Source organism: Octopus sinensis, linkage group LG13, assembly GCF_006345805.1.
Source record: "Octopus sinensis linkage group LG13, ASM634580v1, whole genome shotgun sequence".
In the NCBI taxonomy this organism is placed as follows: domain Eukaryota; kingdom Metazoa; phylum Mollusca; class Cephalopoda; order Octopoda; family Octopodidae; genus Octopus; species Octopus sinensis.
In genome coordinates, this window is record NC_043009.1 from 47,382,420 (window position 1) to 47,395,187 (window position 12,768).

General features: G+C 35.3%; 1 protein-coding gene across 3 annotated transcripts in view; it reads right to left on the reverse strand.

Moving 5' to 3' along the window:
- Positions 1-12,768, reverse strand: part of LOC115218295 (cGMP-dependent 3',5'-cyclic phosphodiesterase-like) — a 614,814-nt gene that overhangs the window by 15,737 nt on the left and 586,309 nt on the right. For all 3 annotated transcript variants that reach the window (XM_036508346.1, XM_036508347.1, XM_036508348.1), the window contains 5 exons: positions 5,864-5,983; positions 4,336-4,406; positions 2,692-2,814; positions 2,135-2,222; positions 137-184 (listed from right to left, as the gene is read on the reverse strand). In XM_036508346.1, the coding sequence (XP_036364239.1) occupies positions 137-184; positions 2,135-2,222; positions 2,692-2,814; positions 4,336-4,406; positions 5,864-5,983 (450 nt within the window). The remainder of the gene's footprint in view (positions 1-136; positions 185-2,134; positions 2,223-2,691; positions 2,815-4,335; positions 4,407-5,863; positions 5,984-12,768) is intronic.

Sequence of the window (12,768 nt, forward strand, 5' to 3'; positions counted from 1 at the left end):
ACTTGGGTGTCAATGCAGAAGTAATTAGGATGATAATGATGACAACGACGATGATGCTGGTAGCTATGGTGATGATCATGATTATGATAAAATTAATAACATCATAACTGAAGTGGAATGAATAAGTGTAGCTTACCTCCATTACTGAGCCTTCAGAACTGTAAAGAGCAGCTAGCACAGATTGCTGAAATGAAAAGATATTGCCTTAAGTTATTATGGAAGCATTGGGTGTTGGATAATATAATTATGTTAGAAGAAGCATAGGGGTGTAAAAAAAAAAATCTTACAGCAGCTTATTAGGGAGTTGTGAAAGGGGCTTTTGCTGGTAGGCATATATGTGTATAAGGAGTGATATGAATGTATTAAGTACCATATGAATTCTAAGTGATAGTTGAAAATATATGGATTATAATGTATAATAATGTAAGGAATGACTGACTGACCAACTGTCTGTCTGTCTGTCTATCCATCTATCCATTCATTTATTCATTGATTTTTGCAACCAGCTAATCTGGGAAGGGTTGTTGGGGTAGAGTCCTCCAGTATCTCTTCCAAAGGATCCTATCAAAGGTAACCACCATTACACTTTCCTGCTGGATTCCTGAGTGTAACCAACAAAGACTATGGATATCAACTAACCATCTCGCCTTGGTCAGCCCAGTTGGCTTGGATTGAAAGAACCATCATGCAGCCCTTTCCTATGGCATTCCAACCACACGTCTGTAGTGCTGGAGCTGTGATTGCTCAATGCCAGAGAAGTAGCAGCATGGCCTAGAGAGATACTTTGATTTCTGTGCTATGCAACATGTCGAGTAACATTATTCCAGGAATCCTACTGAGGAATCCCAATTTGGCTGCTTTTATTTATGATTGCGTTCCCTTGGTCAGAACCCAACATTTATGACCAGGTAAACCCTTCTTTTACTTGTTTCAGTCATGTGACTGTGGCCATGCTGGAGCACTTCCTTTAGTCAAGCAAATCGCCCCCAGTACTTATTGTTTGTAAGCCGAGTACTTATTCTATCGGTCTCTTTTGCCGAACTGCTAAGTTACGGGGATGTAAACACACCAGCATCGGTTGTCAAGCAATGTTGAGGGGACAAACACAGACACACAAACACACACACATATATATATACATATATACATATATACTACACTCTCGGAGTGGTTGGCGTTAGGAAGGGCATCCAGCTGTAGAAACACTGCCAGATCTGACTGGCCTGGTGCAGCCTTCGGGCTCCCCAGACACCAGTTGAACCGTCCAACCCATGCTAGCATGGAAAGCGGACGTTAAATGATGATGATGATGATGATGATGATATACGACGGGTTTCTTTCAGTTTCTGTCTACCAAATCCACTCACAAGGCTTTGGTCAGTCCGAAGCTATAGTAGAAGACACTTGCCCAAGGTGCCACGCAGTGGGACTGAACCTGGAACCATGTGGTTCGTAAGCAAGCTACTTACTACACAGCCACTCCTATGCCTATATACTTCACACACTCAACTGTTTCAGACCTACTTTAGTAACTAATAGTTATATTTGAATGGAGAAAATGTTCCGAGGGCAGTCCCCTACCATGGCCTTGATAGTAATAGTATGCTTCCTGTGATTTTGACCATTGCTTATGTTATGTCAACATCTCATAGGATGCAAGGTGGCAAGTTGGCAGAATGTGCTGGGCAAAATGCTTAGCAGCATTTTGTTCTACTTCACGCTCTGAGTTCAAATGCTACCAGGGTCGACTTTGCCTTTCATCCTTTCGGGGTTGATAAAATAAGTATCAGTTGAACACCAGAGTTGATGTAATTGACTTACCCCTCCCCCCAAATTGCTGGCCTTGTGCCAAAATTTGAAACCAATAACTTATATTATAGATCTATGTCAGAAATGGCTAAAATATCATACTAAATTACAAACAACAGCAAAGTGTGTATGCATGTGTGTGCTTTTTGTAAAATCTTTGACCTGGTGGTCAGATCATTGTTATTCATTCATAGAACACATTGGCTGAAGGTAAACATTAACAGAATATGTTTACTGATTGACAGTAAACAAGATTTACAAACAGTGAAGTAGTGAACATTATGAATATGTGATGAACAGAGATGAGTAGTAGTAAACAACTTACTGAAGCTACTTGGAAGGAGTTGTTGGTTCCCCTGTGGTCAATGTCATGGCATAAACAGGATACAAAAAGAGCAAATATTTCCAATTCACTGAAAGAAAAATACAATGATAAAAGAAAAATTAATTGCAGTATTTTCTACTCAATAAACATTTCTCTGCTGTTTAACTGCGTGTATACAAATGTAAAAATTGTATATACACACACACACATTCATATTTATGCATATACACACAGAACATCTACTCAATATTTAACTGAATAAACAATCTACCTGTTAGTGTTTAATTGCTGAGACAATGAAAATATCATAGCAGCTAACTGCCTTTGATTTACATATCAAAGGGATGGACAAACGGAGAGGAGATATACTGTCATTTATACAAATAGACTATACTATACATTTTACATTTAATGATGCCCACTTACTGTAAAATACAGTATGAACATCTTGTGAGACGACTGCAGTAGTATGAAACCAACCATACAACTGCTCAACGAGAAGTGACATGAATAACAATAAGAGCAGCAACAACAACAGAATGAAAGCTTCAACTTACTCCAAATATTCATGTAACCGTGCATTTTTTACCATGACGTAAGCATAATGAGCCACTGAGAACGCATGAATCCAGTTGTGATAAGGAGGGTTGCGATAGCCTTTCTTGACCATTAATATGAATCTATCAACAAATAATAATAGAATGATAAATATGGCAAAATCTAAAAATACAGGAAAAATCTGTTACTGTCAGCAGCAGCATTCAGTGTTACTATTAAACACATATACCTCACACACTCAACTGTTTCAAATCTACTTCAGTAACTAATATTGGGCCGTCTGGAAAGTTTGTGCCAATTTATAGTAGCTTACCTTTCGACTTATTTTAGAACATGGTTGAGTCCATAAAATAGGATTTGAGCACAGTTTAAGGTATCTTTTCGTGGAAGAAAATTTATGTTCCTATAACCTGTGTTAATTTTGTAACCCTTTAAAATGCAAGATAAGAAAGTTCATTTTTGGCACATGATGCTTTGGGAACCAGACAAAAATTGCTGCAGCTCGGCTGGTATGTGTTATCCCACCCTCCATATTCTCCAGATATTGCTCCTTTGGATTTCCACTTATTCAGGTCTCAGCAGAATAGTCTTAATGGTAAAAATTTCAATTTCTTGGATGACGTAAAAAGATACCTTGATGAATACTTTGCCATGAAACCACCTCAATTCTGGGAAGAGGGTATTTTCAAGTTAAAGGAGAGATGGAGATGCATTTTTCAACAAAATGGTCCATATTTGGTTGATTAAAAATGTAATGGCAAGTATTTATTGACCTTTTCCTCTCCTTTAAAAATCGGCACGAACTTTCCGAACAACCCAATAGTTATTATATTTGAATGGAGAAAATGTTCCTAAGGCAGTGCTCCAGCATGGCCTTAATAGTAATAGTTGAGATGCTTCCTGTGAGTTTAAACATTGCTTATATTATGAAGATCTTGAATGATGAAAATGTTAATACAATATTGTATTTCATACCAGTCTCACCTACACATATACCCAATAATCAAAATTTTAATAATTTAATTGCCTACTAAAATATTGATTAATTAATTAGAGGTGCACCAGCAGTGTCAAATAAAATATAGTCATGTACAGCCACATTTAACATGTTTATGTACACTCGGACATGGAAAGATTTCTTCTCTTGAGGCAACTTCTGCAGCATATTGTCTTTCCATGTTCAAATGTACATGAACATTGTAAATGTGACTGTATATAACTATATTCATTAATTACATAATCCACCAATTTCTTCTACTCCATTCATAACTAGGATACATTATAGGAATATAAACTGACTTGGTACTTGATTGGTACTTTAGTTTCTCAATCTCAAAGAGAATGAAAAATAAAATAAATCATATCAAACCAGTAATTGGCTGGTTCTGTTTTATCAAGCCTAACCCTGGTGTGGTTTGAACTCAGAATGTAATGTAACATAACTAAATACTGCTAATCATTTTTTTCCGGCACTACCAATTTTACTAAATTATCACCACTTTGTACTTTAGAATATTGAAAAGAAAAACTTAAAGAAATATTCCAAAATCTGTTCTTTAAGTTTGAAGCATTTTTATGAAATCAGCATATATAAAAATTTCCAAACAAAATATAATAAATTAATGGCAATTAATTAGACCTACCTCACTAAAGAATCTTTTCTAATACGCCATCGGGTGGTGAAGCCTAAATCTTCAAACATAAAGGCGACAGCCTGTAAAATAATAATATGCATTAGAAGTATTATATATATGTATGTATATGCAAGTAGTGTATTTTGTGGCATGGAAGATGATCTCTTTCTAAAAACATTTGAAAACTACTGTGCATCTTCCATGATGCTAGTTGAGAAATTGTTGCATTATTTAACACTACAGCTCATAATAGATGTAGAAAAGGTATGTTATATTAAAAATGTCCATTTCTTTTATGGATTCTTTTAAAAAGTTAATTACATGATGACCTATAAAGGACTGATGATGCTTAAGGCCCAACCACACAATGAAGCAGTGTCCAGCAGTGTGCTGTCATACATAAGGGGAGGCTTTCCATAGAGGCGTTATACGCCCCAATATTAGACTATTTTCTTCAGTCAATATGCAGTGATTGCTTATAAGCTTTAAGCTTATAAAATATTATTATTATTTACAGAATAATCATTGCAGAAAACTCACATGCTTGTTTGTTTAAAAGACACTATGAACACGTAAAAAGCACCCACTACACTCACGGAGTGGTTGGCGTTAGGAAGGGCATCCAGCCGTAGAAACACTGCCAGATTTGACTGGGCCTGATGAAGCCTTCTGGCTTCACAGACCCCAGTAGAACCGTCCAACCCATGCTAGCATGGAAAACGGACGCTAAATGATGATGATGATGATGATGATGATGATACATGATGCTATATATAACACTATGAAAAAGATACTATGAAATATATATATATATACATGATGCTATATATAACACTATGAAAAAGATACTATGAAATATATATATATATACATGATGCTATATATAACACTATGAAAAAGATACTATGAAATATATATATATATACATGATGCTATATATAACACTATGAAAAAGATACTATGAAATATATATATATATACATGATGCTATATATAACACTATGAAAAAGATACTATGAAATATATATATATATACATGATGCTATATATAACACTATGAAAAAGATACTATGAAATATATATATATATATATATACATGATGCTATACATGAGTGTCTAATGAGACAATCTTTTGATTAAAAAAAAATCATTAACTTTCTCTTTGGAAAGTAGTGGGAGTTACTTTGTATTATAATGAACTGAAAAAAAAGAAAGAAAACCTTAGGTAATGTAAAGTTTACTTTGTGACTAATTATCATGTTTATTTATCATGGTTAATATCACAATTTTATCTTTAAAAGGTTCACAATTGTAGTTTTGGTATCAAATGCTATTAACAGGATCTTAAGAAATAGATAGCATACTTATATAAAAATAAACTCTAATGCTTCAAATAAAATACAAGAAACTACATATATACCTCCTTCACTAAGGGGGTATATATGTAGGTTATTAGGGTAACACTTCAATATTTAATAGCATATTAAAATCTAACGAGGTTTAAAAATGGAATATTTATTAAATCATCTGTCTTACCTTACAAGTGTCATTTTCGGGTACCCAGCGAGGAGCAAAGGTGAATTTATCAAAATCCAGAGAGAAATCAGTTAATGTATCAGTTTCACACACCAGTTGACTGGTCTCTTCAGGTGAAACCTAGCACACACAAAGAAATCCTTGTAACAAACATAGTTAAATATTAATTTCAAATTTTGGCTCATGGCCCAGCAATTTCAGGGGAGGGAGTAAGTCGATTACATCAACCCCAGTGCTTGACTGGTACTTTTTTTTTCTGTCCTGAAAGGATGAAAGGCAAAGTTGACCTCGACAGGATTTGAACTCTGAATGTAAAGATGGATGAAATGCCGCTACGTGTTATGCCTGGTGCAGTAATAATTCTGCCAGCTGGACACCTTTAATATTAACGATTATAAGTTGGTTATTAAAATTGATTTTCAATTTAAGAGTAATGCCACTCCTTTTGAAGGAGTGAACACTTGGCTATTTCAATCATAGCATTCGACTGGCATTTTGTTTAAAGATGAGCAAAAGGCAAAATTGATTTCAGTGATACAAGGGGATGAAAGTGAACACCAGAAGTTATTTTGTCTGGTACTGCACCAATTTTGTGAGTCAATTTGCAAGTGGATTTATTCATCAGATAACTAAATTCATTCCTTGGAATATATTTACTACTGATCAAATGTTTAAAATCCCCTTGATCCCAGATGTGCTCAATGAAAGCATATCTGGGACTAAAAAAACAACAGCAACAGAGAAAAAGAAACATTTGAAGATTATACAAAGCAGACATCTGCAACAACAACAACAACAACAACAACGACAAGATTAACAATAACAACAATAATAATAACGATAATAGGAAAGCAATCAGATAACTAGCTAAGATATACACAAAACAAACACACACACAAAAAAAAGCCTTTATCGAAGTGGTGTTGAAAATAGAAAAAAGTGCTTCACAGAAAATTCACAAAGAATACAAGAAAGCCAGTGAAGTGAAATGAGATTAAAAGAAAAATTTTTTTCCTGAATTCCACTGTTTTATTAACAAAAAAAATCACCTCAAAAAAACAAAACAAAACAAAACAAAAATCATCTCCACTAATTTCCTGTTTATTATGTGAAATATAATTAAATTTACAATAACTGATTTTCAGTCAATTCAATAAATGTTCAGCTTTTGACCCTTGGTGTGCACCTGTATGAGCGTGTCTTAATAAATATGCATGTGTAGAATGAGGTGTCAACTAGTGTACAGCACTTTCACCAACATTGCCAGCAGGCGGTTGCAAAGGGTTCACACATTAACAAAGGCTGCAGAGTCTGTTATTGTGTTAATGTGTAAAATATTAGTTATCAATTGATAATCAAATTACAAAACTGACACACACACATACACACACAGGTACTCGATTACATGTTTATACATATGTGTGTGTGTATGTATGTGTGTGTGTGTGTGTGTGTATATATGTATATATATATATGTATATATATATATATATATATATATATATATATATATATATATATATATATATATATATATATATAAATATATATGTATGTTTGCACATACACACACACGCATGCATACAGGTACATGTTGATACATATATGTGTATATGTATGTGTATATATATATGTAAATATATATGTTCATGCACACACACACACACACACATATATATATATATATATATATATATATATATATACATACATATAACATATATATATATATATATGTTTGTATGCACACACATATATAATTTATACATAATATACATGCACACATATAACATTATTAACAATCATTCTAGTAAATTCCATTAATTTTCAGACATTCTGATTTTGAAAGTCATAGAACTTTCTAGATATTGGTTATTATTGTACAATTGAGTAATGACTGCCAATGTATGTGTGAGTTACCAGAGGTGACTAAGTGAATGCATCTAGAGAGATCAACATGGAGGATTTGGTTAAATACAGGTGTAGTAATTTTGGTTAGTGGGAGTGCATGGCCTAGTGGTTAGAGCAGCGGACTCGCGGTCGAGGGATCGCAGGTTTGAATCTCAGACTGGGCGATGTGTGTGTTTATGAGTGAAACACCTAAGCTCCACGCAGCTCTGGCAGAAGGTAATGGCGAACTTCAGCTGACTCTTTCGCCACAACTTTCTCTCACTCTTCCCTCCTGCATCTTGCAGCTCACCTGCGACGGATCGGCATCCCATCCAGGTGGGGAATCTATAGCCCAAGGAAACCAGGCTTTATGAGCCAGGCATGGCTTGAGAAGGAACAAACAATTCTGGTTATCGAACTGGTGAGATTGTTGAATACAGAAGACTGGGAAAGATTGGCTGCAGATAGGCTTTACTCTTCTAAGAACAAGGGTATAGTATCTATCTTTAGCTGTTTTAGTTGTGATCTTGCTGATCAGGAATCAGCCATGTTTGGATATCATTCCAAAGATGCCCAAGATGCCACGCAGTGGGAATGAACCTGGAACCATGTGGTTGGTTAGCAAGCTACTTACCACACAGCCACTCCTGCACCTACATTCAGGAAAAACAGATTTTAGTGCATTAAAGCATGTAATTTTGGCCTAACTTTGCATATAGGACCTGGGGTAATTTTTTGAGGAAAACAAAGTGTCTCAAATACCATCAAATATGTTACTTAACTACTTACATATCTATCCATCTAGCTATCTAACCCCCCACCCCACCACCAAATACACATGCGTATATGCACATATACACATACGCTTACAAATATATCATGCCTAAGGAAGAAGTTAAGGAATGTTTCCATAATGTAATGAGTTTAGAGCTGGCCAATTTTCAGACGCACAAATGTCTGTGATTAACTGACAGAACAGGCTTTTGTGTCTATGTTTTCACCGTGATCTGTTAACAACTAATGTGTGCAGACATGCGTAATTGCATTGCATATGTTTACGCATATCTATTGTTATACAGAGACACACAAACATGCCTGCCTGTGTGTGTATGCATAAATACACACACACACGCACATATATATACAAACACACACATATAAGTTTATTACATATATGAACACAATACATGTGCACACACTTATACAAACAAACACACACACACACACACACACACACAGTAATCTGCTCTCCTGCATGAAATTTCAAGTGTATTTTAGAAAGATTGTATTTTAGAAAGATCTAGAGCATTTTACATTTCAAAATGACAAACCAGATTCTAAGATTAGCTTTTAAAGATCAACCAGAATAAAGACAAAATCAAAAAAACAAAAACCCAGAAAAACAAACAAAAATCTTGACGTTCCAATGTAATTACTATGGAACATACAAAGCTAACAGAATGATGGCAGCGCCACACCATGATTCACATATACCTGCTACGATCGTGTCACCACAAATATCACATACATATTTGTTGTAAGGCTGACCTCACTAGATCTTCTACACATATACATTTGTATTCATTGTAATGGTAGAACTACAAAAGTACCACTCATTGTTAGGAGGCATGACACGCTTACACACACAAATTCAATCACAATGCTTTGGTTGGCCTGAGACTATAGCAGAAGACACTTGCTCAAGGTGCCAAGCAGTGGGACTGAACCCAAAACCATGTGGCTGGGAAGCAAACTTCCCAAGCACACAACCACTTATTATAATGGTAATACCGCATATTATTTACCATAGTTTTTAGGTCAGTATTGTCCATGCTGTCATGGGTTTGACAAAATTTTTACAATAATTCCAGGTCTTGTGAATGAATTTGGTAAATAGGAACACTAGAAATTTTATTGTATCTTGGGAGGAATCAATATGTCAGTACGAAACACATGCACTGGTTCCATTTCACTTTTATCATTATTAGTCAACTAGTTAACCTTTTAACCAATTAGCTAATCAATGTTTGATTATCAAGCAGTCAATCAATCAATTGGCTAGGTTCATCAGATTCCTTTCATCACCATCTGTGACCTCATCAATGACATTACTCTTTTAACTCCAAGTCCATCTCTGTTCTAGTTTCAGATTTTATCATCATCATCATCCTTTAACGTCCATTGTCCATGCTGCTTTGACCAGAGCTGGCAAGCTGGGGATCTACACCAGACTCCAGTCTGATTTGGCATGGGATCTATAGCTGGATACCCTTCCTAACACTAACCACTTTACAGAATGTGCTGGGTGCTTTTACATGGCACTTCACAGGGACTTTTTTTATATTTATATCTATGGGCCTCACGAAGGCAGTGACAAGTGACCGAGATCTTTGGTTATATATTATGCTTGAGAAGACTTGTCAAGCTAAGTGAGGTCATAGTCGTGGCCAATACCAGTGCTAGGTAACTGGCACTAGTGCAAGTGGCATGTAATAAGCACCTACTACACTCTTGGAGTGATTGGTGTAAGGAAAAGCATCCAGCTGTAGAAACCATGCCAAGTCAGATTAAAACCTGATGCAACTCCCCACTTACCAGTTTTCAGTCAAACTGTCCAACCCATGCCAGCATGGAAAGCAGATGTTAAATGCTGGTAATGATGATATATATGTGTGTGCATGTTTGTGTGAATTTATATGAGTGTGTGAATGTTCAAGATTGTGAGTGCAAATGAATACAAATACTGATATCCCACAACTTCACATGATTGAAATGATGATTTGATGTTGGCATTATGACTGTTTTCTCAGTGCTTTCAAAAGCCTGCAGAATATGAAATCCCTTATTCGAAAAACAGGCAACATTTGGTAACAGGAAGAGCACCCAGCCATAAAATCTTGCCTCATGTAAGAAGCCCCTGCCCAACTAATGCTAGCTTGGAAAAACGGATTTTAGCTCTCTGAACATGGAAAGCTGATATATCTACACAAAATTTTATTACTGTTAACTGCAGAGAGGTTTTACCTCACAGCTTTGAAACAAAAAAAAAAAGCCTCTCCTTATGTTGTAAGAAGCAGACACACCTCAGTGACAGTTTACGAAAGACAATTTTTCAGATTTTCTTAATTATTTTTTTTCCACATATTTCATGAAATATCTCTTTCCAGAACAAGAATCAAATACTTTTAGTGGTGGAGATGAAAACAGTAACTTACAGGAAATACTAAAAATATATTGCAGAAAGCGAAAATATAAAAACCTATTTTTTCTTTTTGTGGAAAATTAAGAACATTGCAAGAATTATGATGAAATTTAATTACGCAGTTAAAGGGTTAAAACAGTGATTCTCAACCAGGGTCCATATAAGATTTTTGTGGGTCCGTACAAACAAAATAAACTGGGACCCACAGTGGTATATTAAGGATCCATGAAAAAATTAAAATTTTGCTTTAGATGTATTTATTACAAGATACAGCTAGGTTTCTTTCTCTAACATTTTAGATAGTTCAATCTATAGAAGTTAATGTGTGTAAAACAAAATAAAAATTTTGAAAGAAGAATCTATAAAACTAGTTTTTAAACACTGAATAGCTATAGGGGTCTACCTGAATAAAATAGTAATCAAAGGGATTCACAGATAAAAAATGGTTGAGAACCCCTGGGTCAAACAAATAAATGAACATATATTTAAAACAACTTACACTCAAACTTTCTAAAAATACAACTTTGAATGGAGACAATAAACTATAAATAACATATTAGGGAACAATAGCCCCAGAGAATATATGTTGTCTAGACTAGAACTGAACTTACAAACAGGAACACAACATAAAGTATGGAAAATATGAAAAGCAAGTTATAATAACAAATGTTTAAAGGTTAAATACAGACCCGTGATTCTCTGTCTTTGGCTGTTTTTTGTTTTTTCCAACAGTTATCTTGAGAATATTGGTGGTTTTATAATCAAATTAATAACATAAACACTAAATCTTACTTAGAACAATAAGTGAAAAAAAATACAGAAAAAGGTGGGTGAAATAATGACCTAACTATGTACACAACATGCAACATCAACAACAGCAATGTGAAGAGACAAAACAACACCAAAAATAAAAAGCTGTGTCTATATGAAGCAACAATATCAATGTAAAAACAAATAAAAATAAAAGTGCAAAGCGAAATGGTTCCCAGAATGAAGCTGAGTCGCAAACAAACCAGATTGAGCTTGAACAATCAGCTAGAATGGTTGCAGTTTATATTTTGTTAATTATTTTCTTGATTGTATTTCAAGGAACATGTCAGGTAAGATATATATTACATCAAAGACTTGTGTATATTAAACAAGGGTATAAAAAGTAAAAAAAGGGGAAAAGGGAGGAATTATTCCAATTTATTTAGACAGACACTGATTCTACAAGTACCACCATTTATCATGGATGGGATGGAAGCACTCCGTCGGTAACGACGATGAGGGTTCCGGTTGATCCGAATCAATGGAACAGCCTGCTCGTGAAATTAACGCGTAAGTGTGGCTGAGCACTCCACAGACACGTGCATCCTTAACGTAGTTCTCGGGTATATTCAGCATGACAAGGGCGGCCCCTTGAAATACAGGTACAACAGAAACAGGAAGTAAGAGTGAGAGAAAGTTGTGGTGAAAGAGTACAGCAGGGATCACCACCATCCCCTGCCGGAGCCTCGTGGAGCTTTTAGGTGTTTTCGCTCAATAAACACTCACAACGCCCGGTCTGGGAATCGAAACCGCGATCCTATGACTGCGAGTCCGCTGACCTAACCACTGGGCCATTGCGCCTCCATACCAGTTATCATATAACTTTCATCAAAGTCCAATTTCTTTCAAATACACTTTTCTCATCACTTTCCTTCTTCCTGTCCCCCCACCTCTCTCTCTGTATCACGCACACTCACACTTACACAGACACAAAGCAGTTTTCCCCAAGTCATATTTTCATTTTAATCTATCAATCTATATATAGACACATCATGGCTGTGAT